Raw genomic sequence first — 15409 nt, 5'->3', positions numbered from 1 at the left:
CCTTTTTTTTTTATATAAAATTTCTTAATTCTTCTCGCGGCTAACTTGCCAATTTCTTTTGCTTCTTTCCTTTTAGTTCAAGCACAAGGAAGACTCATCAGTTACTCGCCCTATTTTGCTCGATGAGCCTGAATCTGAGGTGAGTCCCTTTTCTCTACTTCTTTCTTCTTTCTTTTTCGTACGCGTCCGCCACGAGTCTTTTGCTCCTTTTTCTTTTTCTCTTTACTTAACGCAAAATTTTCTTTTTAGGAGGAGCCTGAGCCTCTGTCCATATATCACCCCACCGTCGAGGAGATTTCCGCCTCCATGGGTGTGCCTATGGAAGGCTTTTTTGATGGGGCCGAAGCGGTATTAGCGACGCCTACCCCTCCTGCTGCACACAAGACTCCTGCCAAAACTCCCACCCCTTCTGTCGAGCCAGTACCTAGAGAGGGTACTCATAACGAAGGGGTTGGTGAGACTACACACTTACCTGCCGAGAGACCCACTCCTTCAGAGGGAGTCATTCCTCCTGCCGCTGTTCAGACCAAAACCACTTCTCCTGTTCTGCCGCTAATGATTTCGACCAGTGACCCTTTTGCAACCATTTCCCAGGCTGCAAAGGGTGGTGCTTCGCTTGTTGTTACTCCTTCCTCCATTCCCGGCTCCGCTACCCGTGGTCCTGATCCGAACTTATCTTCAGAGGGATCTGATGACATTTTCGAGGATCCTGATGATGCACCCGTGCTGAAAAAGAGAATTTCCGACTCTGACGAAGAAGAGAGTGCTTCGCCTGATCCTAACTTCATGGGTATGTATCTTACTTTTCCCTTATCTCCTTTCTGCATTTGCGTTTCATTCGCATACTTATCTCCCCATTTGCAGAGACTTCCGAGGGGCCAGAAATTGCAGCAGGCGCGGGGATGACTGCTCCTGCCGCACCCGTATCATCTATTCCTGCCGCGCCCTCAATACCTGTTTCAGCTGTACCCACTACCCGTGTTTCTTCTGTGCCTGTAGTACCTATTTCTGCTACACCCGCAGCCCCCATTCTTGGTAATTTTGGCAGTTTTTTTTTTTTTTTTTTTTTTTTTTACTTCATCTCCTTTTTCCGCAAGCCTTTTCTTCCCGTGTCATTTTTTTTTTTTTTTCTATTTTGCCTTGCGTTTCCCTCCTTTTCTTTTTTCAGCCCCACTTCCTACTATCCCTTCTCAGTTTGAGGTGGGTAGTAGTTCTGCCACCATCCCAAATTATGCTGCATCTTTCTTTGTCTGTTTTGACCAGCTGGAGGTTAACGACCTTGGTCCGGTAGACTTCTGAATTTCCGGTCCTCCCTACGTAGACTTTTACGGCTTTAGAGTCCTTGAGGACTGTGTCTCACATTTGGTGATGCTCTACAGCCATCACGGCAATTTTATGCGAGAGTTCCGCCTTGGTTGCTCTTCTAGGGAGCATTTCTTGCAGATGCTGGGATGTGTGCTAAATGACATCGAGCATAATTTCATCGACTCCATTTCTGTCGGGAAGATCCTGCAATGGAGGGCTGCGATACAAGAGCTCATCAGTGTGGGATTTACTGTGGAGTTTATCCTCGGGCATCTACGTGAGATTACCAGGGCCCTTTTTATGAGGAGAGTCCAGCCAGTCGTGGAGGCCATAGACGCTCGCATTAAGCTTTTGAAGAAGGAGGTGGCTGATTTGGAGGGTCGCCGTGAGCGTCTTCTTTCCAGCGTTGGTGGGCCCAGTCACTTTGGAGATCAGAGTCTCATTACTGGAATTTATTGATGATAGCATCGTTTCCCTTTCCTTTTCTTTGTTTCTCTGTTTTTGTTATGTCTTATAGAACACTTCTTTATGTTTCCTGCCGTAGTTACTTGGCTTGTGTTTGCCACAGTTTGGGTTTGTAATAATGCTACACTTGCTATTTTTTCTTTACTATTGCTATGATATGATGCTAATACTTCGTACTTTTTCATTACATACTCATGAAAGCACGTTACAATTTCTTTTGTGACATAATCACTTGGAGGAATAAAAGAAAAGGTTCAGTAAAGGAAACATAAACAATCAACTAAGGAAAGGGGTCAACCACCTATCTTTCTTCTCTAAGCAAAATATCGCTTCAGCCATTTTCCATTGATGAGGTCTATCAAGTCCTTGCCGTCCATTTGAGTTAGGCGATAATACCCACTTTGATGCGCTTCTCTTATCACAAAGGGTCCCTCCCATTTTGGTACAAACTTAGAAGGTCCTGCCAGACCTCGCCTGACGTAGTTTGTCACTTTTAGCACTAGTTGTCCTTCCGCAAACACTCTTTTCTTAGTCATCCTGCCGTAGGCTTCAGTCATCTTCTGCCTGTATCTCCAGCTGTGCTCCTGGGCTTCTTCCCTCTTTTCATCCAGTTCTTCCAGGTCTTCAAACCTTTCTGCTACAAAGACTTCTCCCTCTTTTTATTTTTCTCGCATCTGCATAACCCTTAGGGACGGTATCACTATTTCTGCCGGACTCACTACTTCAGTTCCATAGACTAAGGAAAAGGGTGAAAAGCCCGTGGCTGACTTTGGTGATTTTCTGTATGCCCAGAGAGCATCTGGCAGGTGCATTGCCCATCCTCCCGCATACTCTTGGCTCATCTTGCTGATGATCTTTATGAGAACTTTGTTTGTTGCCTCTACCTGTCCGTTCCCTTGAGTGTAATAGGGTGATAACCTGTGGTGCTTAACTTGGTAGAACTCTAACATTCTCCTCACATCACTATTGACAAACGGTGTGCCATTGTTGCTGATGATCTTGTGGGGCACCCCAAACCTTACAATTATATTTTCTTTGATGAAGTTTGCCACTGCTCCTCTTGTGGCCTTGCGGAGTGGTACTGCTTCTGCCCACTTGGTAAAATATTCCGTAGATACCAATATCCATATGTACCCACGTGATGGCGGGTTGATTGGCCCTACCAAATCTAGCCCCCAAGTGTGGAAGGGCCATGGGGTGACCATGCTGTGCAAGCCTTGTGGATGGGTATGAATTAAGTTGGCTTGTACTTGGTAACTGTGACACTTCTTTACAAATTCTGCTGCATCTTTCTTCATGGTTAGCCAGTAGTAGCCCATTTGCAGCAGGCACCTGTAAAGCTTTTTCTTCCCCTGATGTTCACCACATTCCCTGGAATGTACTTTTTTTATAATTTCTTTAGCCTCTTCAGGACCCAAACACCTCAAAGGGTCTCCATCATATCCTTTTTTGAAAAGGACCATGTTATGCAAGAAGTAACGTGTTGTCAACCTCTTAAACTTGTATCTTTCACTGTGTCTTTGTGGCAGGACGCCTTCTGCCAGGTACTGCATGAAAGGGTTTCTCCAATCCTCGCTGATGAATACAGCATAACTCTCCTCCCTGTCTGCCGCAAGCTGGCAGGTCTCACACTGGGTTTGGACTTGATCTGCGTCTTTACCCATGCTTGGCCAATAGAAGCCTGCTCTCTGGAGTCTGTGATAAAGACTGACTTTCCCGCAGGACTCGCAAGTCTTGTCGTGTATTTCCTTCAATTTTCTCTAGGCTTCCTCTTGGCCCATGCATCTAGATAAAATTCCACCTGGCATAGTCCTTTAGCATCTTTAATTTTGTCGCGTCACTTCCCTTTACCAAGGTTTCTTTTATGGGAATTCACCAATCCCCTTAGCCCTGTTCCTCTCGGAACTTTTCCTTCAACACTTCAATGATAGATTCTTCCCTCTTGCTGACTTCTATATTAGTGCTACTCCCTTCAAAAATTATTTGCGAACCCAATGCGGCCAAGGTGTCCGCAAATCGATTTTCGTTTCTCGGAGCATGTTCTATTTCAAAAGTTGAGAATTTCTCTTCCATTTTCTGGGCCATTGCTTTGTACGAGGCTAGGCTGGGCTCTTTTAAGGAAAAATTTCCATTGGCCTGGCAGACGACCAAGTTGGAGTCTCCCAGTACTTTTAAATGTTTGACTCCCATTTCGAGAGCTGTGGCAAGCCCAGTTAGATAGGCCTCGTACTCCGCCGTATTGTTCGAATAGGGGAATTCCAACTTAAATGACAGCGCCACTGCCTTGTCTTCTTCATGATACAGAACTACTTCTATCCCTCCAGAATGGGTAGTAGAAGACCCATCAAATTTCATTACCCACTATTCCCTGACTTCTTCTGCCATAGCTACTTCCCCTGGAACTTCATCATCCAGCGGGAATTCTTCCTCTCTTGGAAACTGCGCCAATAAATCCGCTATAGCCTGACTTTTCACCGTCCTAGGCGTCCCCATTCTCAAGTCGTATTGTGACAATTGTAGCAACCACTAGGATATCCTGCCGGAGAGAATCGGCTGTTGTAACAGGGCTTTAATGGCGTGTGACTTAGTCATCAGCCACACTTCGTATGCCAAGAAATAGTGACGCAACCTCTGCGAGGCGTATACAATGGCTAGGCATGCTCTCTCTGCCCTTGGGTAACGGGTCTCTGCATCTTTCAAGGCGCAACTGACATAGTATATTGGCTGCTTAACACCACCTCCATCTTCCTGAGCGATTAGCACTTCGATGGCGTACGAGTTGGTGGCCAGATAGAGTAATAGTGGTCTTTTATGAATAAGGACCTGTACTGTGGGGAGGTTCATCATTATCTACTGTAACTTCTTGAAGGCCGTCTACTGTGCTTCCCCCCATTCAAAACTTTGCCCCTTCTTAAGCAACTTGGTGAAAGCAGAGGTGATTGATGCCAATCCAGGGATGAATCTCCGGATATATGAGACTTTTCCTAAGAAGCTCTTTAGTTCTTTTACTGTGGCAGGAGGTCTCATGGTCGCTATGGCCGTGGCTTTGGCCGGATCCACGTCTATGCCTCTACTGTGAACCAGGAATCCCAAAAATTTCCCAGAGGATACTTCGAATGCACACTTGAGGGGATTCATTCTTAACTTAAAAGTTCTGCATCTTTTAAATACTCTTTTTAACACCTGAAAGTGTTCTTCCCTTTTCCTTGATTTAACAACTATGTCATCCACATAGTCTTCTAGCTCATGGTGCATCATGTCGTGAAATATAGCCGTCATTACTTGCTAGTAAGTTGCACCTGCATTTTTCAGCCCGAAGGGCATCACAGTATAATAGAAATTGCCCATGGGTGTTCTAAAGGAAGTTTTCTCAGCATTCTTTGGCGCCATCTTGATCTGATTGTACCCACTGAAACCGTCCATGAATGAGAACATGGCGTTTCCTGCCACAGAATCTATCAGTAAATCCATATTTGATAGTGGGAATTCGTCTTTTGGACAAGCTTTGTTGAGATTCCTGAAGTCCACACAACATCTTATCTGCCTGTTCTTCTTCTTTACTGGTACTATGTTCGATAGCCAGCGGGGATGCTGGATAGGCTTGATGAATCCTGCGGCTAGCAATTTCTGTACTTCTTTGACTATTTGCCCTTCTATTTCTGTGTGAAATATCCTGGCAGGCTGGGCCACCGGCTTGGCCTTCGGGTCCACATTCAACATATGTGCAACAAGCCCAGGATCGAGCCCTAGCATTTCCTCGTAATCCCAAGCAAAGACGTCTCTAAATTCTTTCAATAGTAGTATGAGTTCTGACTTCTCCCTTTCTGTCAGGCTTGCACTAATTGAGATGGGACTTGGTTCTTGCGAGTTAGACCTTAAATCAATCTCTTCCAATTCTTCTTCTGCCATAACCTGGACATCCTTTTCTGCCGTAACTGCTTCATCTTTTTCTTCTTCTTTTCCCAAACTTTCTTCAGCAACGCAACACGCCAAATTCTTGTGTTGCCCCTTTTGGGTGGGACCCACTTGCATCTCACCCGTGGGCCCCACGCACCTTCATAGTTTATAGATAATCTTGTCATCAGGGCCTCGGACCCTGATACACTAAGGTACCTCGTCTGGCTCTACGGCAGATGCTTCTTTCCTTTTCTTCTTTCCCGCCAGTAGCTCTCTTAAATCGGGTTCTGGATCATCTTGAACATCTTCCCACCTAGGAACAAAGGTGCCTCGTGGCTTTGCAACCACATTTTCTCCCGATAGAGCCCATTGATCATAGAATATAGTTTCCACCAAATGGGCTTCTGCCTGCTCGAACGGCGAGGGGTTCGCCGCTATGCGTATCATCCTGCCATTCAACCTTCCCTTCACACATTGGTGGTAGGTGGACGGGACTAGCCGGTGTTTGTGTAACCAAGGTCTTCCCAAAAGCACATGGTAAGATACTTCCGTTCTGACCACGTGGAAGCGAGCTAGAGAGGCTATAGGGCCTACTTTCAACCATAACTGAATGTGGCCTGCGGTGTACTCACCTCTTCCACCGAATCCCGTTACTTCCATCGGGCATCCTTAGATCTTTTTCTCTGAAATTCCTGCGGCTTGCAGGGTGCTCAATGGAATGAGATTTACGGAAGCACCTATATCCACCAGGGCCCTCTTGATGGGGATTTGATTTATAGATGCTGCTAAATAGAGAGGTCTCCTATGGTCTGGATGCCCCACTTCCATATCTTCACTGCTAAATGTGATTTCTGTTGATTCCTGCAGGAGGGCCCTGTCTTCCGGCATTTCTGCTAATAGGCATTCCACCCCTGTTCTGGAGGCGATGCTTACCAAAGCCTCTGTAGCTATTTTTCTTTCTTTTGCTGTAAGTCCCAACTGGTCAAATAGATTTTTGAACTTGGCACTTTGCTGGAGAGTGGTAATCGCCGCAACAGGCAGTACCAAGTTTTCTTCCTCGTCTTCTCCTGGGTCTACACATATCACCACTGCTGCTACACCCTTTCCCTTGTGGTTTGGGAGTGGGTTTTTTTGGACTTCCTGCTGGGTCAGCTCTAATGTGCCTTCTTTTATCCTATGGTGCACCAACCTGCAGAGCGCCCAGCATTCTGCGATGGGATGTTGTATATTGTTGTGCAAGCGGCAAAAGCAAGGATCCCTTCTTTCTTCCTCCGTAGGCTCTCTAGAAACCTGATTGGGTTTAAAGATCCCGTCCGCTATCCATTTGTCAAGTAGCATATCCAGCTCCTTGAGAGTGCATGGTAGGGGTGGGGGTGTATCATACTCCCTCCCTTCTGTTTTCCTTCTCTGGTTTCCGGTAGACACCGCCATAGCCTGCGGCGCATTTCTCTTATCCGAACTGGGTTTCACGGACTGAGCTGTCTTTCTAGCTTTCTGTAATAGCTGTGCAAACTGGGAAATCTCCAGGTTCTTCAGGACAGCTCTGAACTCCCGAATCATATTGGTCATGCACATTTCTACCAACGTCCTTTCTTCACAGTGGTCATAGCAATCAAGTGCTATGTCCCTAAACCATTTGATGTACTCCATCAGATCCTCTCCATTTCTTTGCTTGGTTGCTTGCAGAGTTGCAAGCGTCACCGTTTCTTCCCCGTGAAAGTATTTAGTGCAGAATACATCCACCATGTCATCCCAGGTTGGGATTGATCCTGGCTTTAAACCAATGTACCAGGTGTATGCCCGGTCACATAGTGACTTTGAAAACTCCCGCAGACATAAGTCTTCGTCTGCTGCGTTAGGGCCAAGGGTGTCAATAAATTTGCTCACATGCTCTACCGCACTTCCCTTCCTGCCATCGTACTGGGCAAAGGCCCTTGGTTCGTACCTCTTGGGGTATGGCTTGCTGAGTACTTTTAAAGGATAGGGAGGTCTCCTTGCGTAAAACCTCTCCTTTGGCGTTCTGGCTCTTTCTTGCTCCAAGAGAGCTGCTACCTCAGCCATGGTGATGAAACGCTGTCTTGCGTTCCGGGGGACACCTCCTGCCAGTGTCTCTTCTCTGTCTGCCACATGATCCGAGTCATGTTGGCTGCCTTTCTCTTTTGTTTTGTCTGCCTTCAGTTGACGGATCTCTTCCATCATTTGTTGCTGCGAGTGCTGCAATGATTGCAACACTTCGACAAAGGTGTTGACATTATCCACGGGGACTCTTGTCTGAGGCTGCGGATCAGCCCCCGTTCTGTTGGCACGTTCCGTTTGGTTAAGTTGCTCTTGGTGAGGCGTCGTCGGCCTGGATTATGCTTGTGAGGATACGACACTCATATTCCGTGTCGTCCTAAACTTGGGTGGCATTGTTTGCGAGGGGCTCTGTTTTCTCTTCCTTTGCCCTTGTCTGCTTCCCAACTCCCCAGTGAAGTCGCCAATTTAATGTAGGGGTCTTTTCTTGTATGGTATGGTATGTTGGGCTGCCTCCTACAGTAATGGGCTGGGCTGCCTCCTGCGGTGATGGGCCCTAGTGTTTCTGAGTAAGGGAGCTGGGGCCGGTCCAATTGTAACCCAACTTGGGCCGGTTTGTGCACAAACTTATGCCGTATCTGTCAGGGGCGAATTTACGGCAAGCAGAACTGTTGCAGACGAGTTATGGCAGGCTGAACTATTGCAGACAAGTTATGGCAGACTAAACTATTGCAGACAAGTTATGGCAGACAGATATAATAATAACTAAAACAAAGCACTTTGACTTATTTAAATAAACGGCTATGTATTCCCTGCTACTAAAACATGATTACAGTCACAACGATATCAATCACAGAGAAAAAAAATGAAGAGAATAATACTGGCTAATTTAAATAGGCATAAATTAACTTTTTTAAACTGTCTGCCACAGCAAGGCCAAAGAGGAAAGAACGCCTCTTTTCAACGCGAATAACCCCCCCAGGAAAAGGATCCTGCCGTGGGGATTAATGGCTTTGAGGGAGTCGGACCTGAATGGTTGCTGCCCAAAAGGAAGATGGTCCTTGTTTACGTTTTTTGAAGCAGGTAAGATTTGAAGGGGGAGAGAGAGAAACCGATCTATGGGTGCATGCCCTCCTTGAAATAACTCCCATTTTTCTTAGTTTTCCTTTCTTTTCTTTCTTATCTTTTTTCTTTTCTCTCTTGCTCTGTTTCTTCCTTTCACTTCTGAAAATGTGCTCTGTTTTCGATCCCCTTTTACAGGGCACGGCAAGGGCCTTTTTGTAGCGCCTGCCGTGGCTAGTGTTTTACGGTCTTACCCCTTAACCGCCTTTGTCTGGTCTAGGTGTACTTGCCGACCACACTGTGCGACACCCACCCTCGCTAGACAGAGGCGGATTTGTTTTATTCCTCTGTGTGTCGTAGCATTTCTTTCTGCCACGATATTAATGCCTTCTCTCTCCACTCTTAGAGCATGCACCCAACGGTTCCCCCTCAAATTGCCTCTTTTGGGTGGTTTATCATCCCAGCAGGACGTACCTCCCAAAAGAGGCTTGGGCAGGAACCGTAAATAGATCTTTTCCCCTCTCCCCACCACCAAACCACACCCTCCTTTACCTCTTACCTCTGGCCTATGGCCCCACCATGTCCTATATTGGCTGGGTACAAGCTGGTGGTGCCTGGGTCATGCGCGTGCTTCCCTTTCAAATTTGTCCAAGAGTCTGCCTGCTGCTTATGCGTTTGCCACAACCTGGAGACTCTCCGTCTGCGTTTCCTGGCCTTTCGGGTTTTCCTTTGGTTTTTCGCTCCATTCAGGAGCTGAGCCTCGTATGATAATGGGCTTTTCATTTCTTTAGCCCACTTTTGATTTTCTTTACTGCCTGCCACGTTGAATTGTCATTCCTGCCGTAATAACTTAATCCTACTGGACCTCCTTTTGGGCCAGCCGCTTATTCCTTGTCTCAGTGGCCTATTATGGGCACTGTTTTGCTTTCTACTCATGGGCTCCTCTGTCCCTTTGGGCTTCCCTTTGGGCATCCACGACCCAATTGTTTTCTTTGGGCTTCCTCGGCCCGTTTGCTAATTCCACACTCCCACGGGCTTTTTACTAACTTCATTGGGCTTCCCCGGCCCAATAACCTTATCCTTATCTTTGGGGTTCATGGGCCTGCCAGAAATCCCTTACTCTCTTAGTTTGCACTGCCTTGGGTCTGTGGCGACCCTTTCTCACTTTTCTAACTCATACTCTGCCCATGGGATGCTATTTCTTTCTTTCCTGGCTTCTTTTGAGCCCGCTTGCCTTTTCAAGGCCCATTTGTATATTTGTTGGGCTTGTGATCCATTATTCCTGCCGCTTGGGCCTAATGGGTTTTTTGCAATTTATCTTGTCAATTCTTTGTGGCCTTCATTATTGGGCTTTCCTGTCTGCTGGGCTTCCATAAATGGCCCTCAACACACATAATATGTTGTTTTGATTGTTAGAACTTCTAAATTTATTTTCAATGATGAATTGGAAGATCGAACAACCAAAATGAAGATTTTGCCTCTTCAACACATTTAAATAAGGGTTGCAAATGTGGTGTTTATAGGTAGCGGTTATTGGTGGGGGGTGGTAAGAGTTATGGACTTTATTAAAATAAACCATTTTTTTCTAACATGTTTAAAATCACATAATTTTAGTGTATTAAAATATGTTATTATAAGCTTGAGAAAGTTTATAAACACAACAAAATTTGACATTTATATTTTTTACAACATTGTTTTGAATTGTGATAGGTTTGAGTTTAATTTTATTTTGATTAATGATAAGCTAACACGTTAACTTGTCATGAAAAATATTGTAAGATTTTATTTGGTTGTAGAAAACTTTTTTTTAGTTGGCAACCACATCATTAATAAGAAAGAACAGACAAAAAACTTGATTAAAAATAGTGTTCGATGATAAGGAGTAAAATTAAAATTTTTGAACCTTAGGGACCACATATGATATATCAGATTTATAATCATCATGGGAAAAAAAAAAATTCAAAATGATACCAAATTTATTATAAAGTACTTTGCATTTAGTCTATTTTTTTATGACATTATAAAAAAAACACATCCACACACAAAAAATAAAAATAAAAAAGAGACAATTTTTTTTTCACAATTTGCTATTGTAGCAAATTGAAATTAAATCATTACTTTTTATATAGAATTATTGTTGATACCATTTTTAAAAGATTCTCTACTCCTAATGAAAACAAATGAACTTGTGTTCCTTTTTTTTTTTTTTTTTTTTTTTTTTTTTTTTAAGAATATGAACTTGTGTTCCTTAAAACCGAGACAGAATTTATTAAAAACAAGGGGAATAAAAATTAAACCAAACTAACAAATTATGTAGCAATCCGTTGAAGACACGTGTTAAAGTCCACATAGGTTGAACCACATGGAATCACTACCCGTTATGAAAAACCCTACTTATTACTATTTCTTTTCTTTGCAAAGCCTCTTCTGCCTCCCTCCCACAGCGTCTCCACTCCTTCAGATCCCAGGAAAAACACAATGGTATGTTCCTCTTAACCCTCTGTTTGTTTCCCAAGAAAACCCAGAAACCAGAACTACATTACAATCAACTCTGCTACTTTTTCATGTAACTCTTAGCTGATTATTTGTTATCAATTTTGTTTTTTGTTCAGTTTTAAGTTATAGGGTACATGTGTTTTGTGTGTGTGTGTGTAAGCACCGTGCAATGCATTGTGGTTATTTTTTTTATGTATGGTAAAATGAACAATTTTGTATTTGGGTATTTGGGTTTGAATTTGTAGCCGTTCAGGAGGTTTGTGGAGATTGGAAGAGTGGCGCTTGTGAACTATGGGAAGGAGTATGGAAGACTTGTTGTCATTGTCGATGTTGTCGACCAGAATAGGGTATGTTTTTCTTTTCTGTTGCAGTTTATTTATGTTGCTTTTGTTTTTATTATTCATTGAAGTTGTATGTTTTGGGTCAAATTTTATGTTGCATTGATAAAGGGGACTAATAATTATATGCCACAGCAGGAAAAAAAAGTAATGGTCTTAGAAAGATAGTCGTAACAGGGGTTTGATAGATTAGTCGGTGAAAAAAATGGTAAAAGAAGGAATCAATTGTGGAATGTAATATTTTTTCGGTCCTGGTAATTGGGTTAGTGCAAAAGTTGGTAATTTTGTTTGACAAAGTGATAATGAAATGCTACAATTTTTTTTTTTTTGGCAATTTACAATTTTCTGTGATAGCTTTCTTCTGCACTCCCCTCCCCCCCCCCCCCCCTCTTTTATTATTATGCTGGGTCTCTGTGAAAACGATGCAATTATGCTATGTAGCATTATTTTTTAAACTATCACAATAGAAGGCCTAAAGCACTAAACATATAAAAACTATATTCACCCACACACCCTACCACCGTTGAAGGAAAAGAACAAGGGTGGGGTGGAGGGTGGGAAGTTTTCATCTTATTTGGTAAAAGGTGTTGGATGTGTCTGTGGTAGATTATTCACACCTCGTTATTATGCCTATTGAATGAGGGAGCTATGACCATTTTGTACGGCTTTGTGATAAAGCCTAGAACTGATGTGTGTTGTATCACTCCTTGCCCTTTTCTTCGTGGTATTGTGTGTGTATATTAAAGAAGGGGAAAATTCCAGCAGTGGTTGCACTTGCATGTTCTATGTACATCTAGTTAGGTGGGGTGGCCTGAACCTCAAAAAATGTGCAGTGCATGTTGTTTCCTTTTGTCCGGGGTGCATTCATTTGTGCATCTAAGCCACGTACCTCTTAGCAAGGTAGCCTGGAAGATGTGTAGCAGATTTTGTTTTCGTTGGTGTAATTCTTCTATAACATCCAATGCTACTTGTCAAATGTTTGCTTTGTCAATGCCAATGAGCTCTAGCTCAACTAGCACCTCCTCCCCTTGCAAGTTCTTGGTGGAGGGTGAGTTTGTGAGTTCAAAACTCATTATGTGCTCGTGCAACATATCAATAAAGGAAATTTCTGCTTTGTCAATCAATTCTTTCTTCTTATAAAATATATGTTTGCTTTTTCAATGCCAATGAGCTCTAGCTCAGCTAGCAACTCCTGCTCTTGCAAGTGCTAGGTGGAGGGTGAGTTTGTGGGTTCAAAACTCACTTTGTGCTCTTGTAACAATCAATAAAGAAAATGCCTGCTTTGTCAATCAATTCTTTCTTCTTACAAACATATGTTTTCTTTGTCGATGCCAATGAGCTCTAGCTCAACTAGCACCTCCTTCCCTTGCAAGTGCTAGGTGGAGGGTGAGTTTGTGGGTTCAAAACTCACTCTGTGCTCATGTAACTTATCAATAAAGAAAATGTCTGCTTTGTCAATCAATTCTTTCCTCATATAAAACATATGGCACTCAAATCACCAATCCTATTGATATGATTTGATTGAGATATATGGTCTTCGAGGTATTCACTATCTCCAAAGTCGTACAAGTTATAATTTCTGGTACTTTTATGCTACAGGCTCTTGTTGATGCCCCTGATATGGTGAGGACACAAATGAACTTAAAGAGGCTTTCACTCACTGATATTAAGATTGACATCAAGAGGGTTCCAAAGAAGAAGACTTTAGTTGAGGCCATGGAGGCTGCTGGTAAGTGTTAAGATGTATCTGTTACCTATTTCTTGTTTCCTGAATTGGAACTCACATATACTGTGATGGCAGATGTGAAGAACAAATGGGAGAGCAGTTCCTGGGGAAGGAAGTTGATTGTGCAGAAGAGAAGGGCCTCACTTAATGATTTTGATAGGTTCAAGATAATGTTAGCAAAAATCAAGGTTTGCAATTGTTCTATTAGTATACCTTGCTCTAATCCTCATTTTGCAATAGTGTGGTTATGAAAAACTAGGAATGTTTTACTGTACCATTTATAGTTTTGGATTCAGTTTGGGTCAGAATTGAGCATTTAGCCCCACCACAATAGACATCGTCCATCAGGAGTCATATGCCTAATTTAGGAGGCTGAGTAGGACTGGAACCCATGATATTTATGTAGTACACCTACTTCATAATTTCATATCTACAAGCATCAAACAAAAGTTTATGCAAACCCTATAATGAGATCTATATGATGGACCTCTAATTATAGGTAGTTAATGAAGAACACATGTCCGCATGATCACGAGCTATATAATTTTTAACCCTAGCATTTGTTTTCCTTATAGTCTGAAATGTTGCAATGCTAAAAATCAGTGGGTGCCCCAGCTCATGCCTATTGAACTATGAGCTCCCAGATCATTTTTCTCATAGTAAATTAGTATACTTGATATTGTAGAATTAAATTGTCAGTTCTTCAACTTCTTGGGATATTATGATTTTAATTGCTCTATTATTGTGTATGCAGAGGGCTGGAATTGTCAGGCAGGAGCTTGCAAAACTCAAAAAAGAAAGTGCAGCCTAATATGGTTCAATTTAATATGGTTTTGTTGGATCTTGTTTGAACTAGTTCTTGGTTTGTTTTCATCTATGTTTTAATTAGTTGCGTGAACCAATTAGCTGGTGTTTGTGTCATGGATATTATGAGAAGTTTGACCTCTAGGAACTATTAATGAATTATAAAAAATTTCTGCACCTGTCTCTTCTCCCTGATCTTTGTGATGGTACCATGAAATTTTTAGACATTTAGAATTTTTTTTTTTTTTTTTAATACTCCTATGATCTTTTCCCCTTTCTTTTATGTTCTGTTTGCCTGTTTGTGTGAGGAATAAGGTAGGATTTTACTCAAAATTGTAAATTTTAGGAATTTCTAGGAGTAATTTCCCTCATTTGATGAATGGTTTGCCCAATTTGTTTTGTTGTAAAATATTTTCAAATGTAAACATGTACAACATATTTAGATATTTGATGTTACATGTAAAATTTTAAGTATAAACTACCAAAACTGTCAGCGTTGGAGACTTAGTGATCGGACCATTGTCACCAAGCACTGGCTCCGACGACTGGACCAACTACACCTTGCCTAACCAATGATCAGGCCACTGCGTGCTTTTGAATAATATTTTATCAAATTTTTAAAGGTAAAGCATTTTCAAGTTTGGTCAAATTTTACAATGAAACATAGTAAAATGTTAAAAATATTTTCAGTTAAATATTTTATAGTGAAGCGAAAGTAGTTCCAAATTCCATAGAAGCGACACTTCTATGGAATATTAAATTTGAAAATTTCTAAGTATCCAAATTTTGAAGTTCCAAATTTCATAGAGGTGTCAATTGTACAAAGTTTACCAACGTTATCAACTCATGTACGTAACTATTAATTTTCTAGTTGTCACCAGCACCATTGATGTCACCTCCACTTGTTGTCACTGTTAACATTATTGTTGCCGCTGCCATTGCGCATTGCGGTGGTCATCATCATCTCTGCAGTGACCACACCACTATGCCACCAATTTAATAAGGACATCGTATTATAACCATCATTAAATCATTGACGTTGTCATCAGCATTGCCAATACAATGCATCATTGACATTGTCATCATCGTTGTTAATACAATGCTATAATTTCTCAGTAAGAGTACAGTAGTTCAATAATATTATTACTTATTCTTCTTTATATAGAAAATAAGGGTTCACCGTTCAAGTATCCCCGTTTCCAACTTGTTGAAAAAATTGAATTACTAAAAAAAATGTTCTATAGTTTCTTTAATTTTTAAATATACTCAATTCTTTTTTTAAAAGGTAAATATACTCATTCAA

General features: G+C 42.2%; 1 protein-coding gene across 1 annotated transcript; it reads left to right on the top strand.

Moving 5' to 3' along the window:
• Positions 1-11077: 11077 nt before the first annotated feature.
• Positions 11078-14285, top strand: LOC126698503 (60S ribosomal protein L14-1). The gene is made up of 5 exons (XM_050395780.1): positions 11078-11223; positions 11484-11585; positions 13176-13305; positions 13378-13490; positions 14057-14285. Exons 1-5 carry the CDS (start codon positions 11221-11223, stop codon positions 14111-14113), a joined length of 405 nt encoding a protein of 134 aa, XP_050251737.1. The 5' UTR covers positions 11078-11220; the 3' UTR covers positions 14114-14285.
• Positions 14286-15409: the final 1124 nt, after the last annotated feature.

The sequence above is a fragment of the Quercus robur genome, chromosome 9, assembly GCF_932294415.1.
Source record: "Quercus robur chromosome 9, dhQueRobu3.1, whole genome shotgun sequence".
NCBI lineage: Eukaryota > Viridiplantae > Streptophyta > Magnoliopsida > Fagales > Fagaceae > Quercus > Quercus robur.
The sequence above is the reverse complement of the archived record's forward strand: the minus strand, read 5'-3'. Positions and strand labels throughout refer to the sequence as shown.

What these genes read in the sequence shown, in the direction of transcription:
- LOC126698503 (XM_050395780.1), top strand. An exon ending in ATGTTGTCGACCAGAATAGG is followed by an intron (nt 11,586 to 13,175) that starts GTATGTTTTTCT and finishes TTTATGCTACAG; the next exon opens with GCTCTTGTTGATGCCCCTGA. An exon ending in TGAGGCCATGGAGGCTGCTG is followed by an intron (nt 13,306 to 13,377) that starts GTAAGTGTTAAG and finishes CTGTGATGGCAG; the next exon opens with ATGTGAAGAACAAATGGGAG.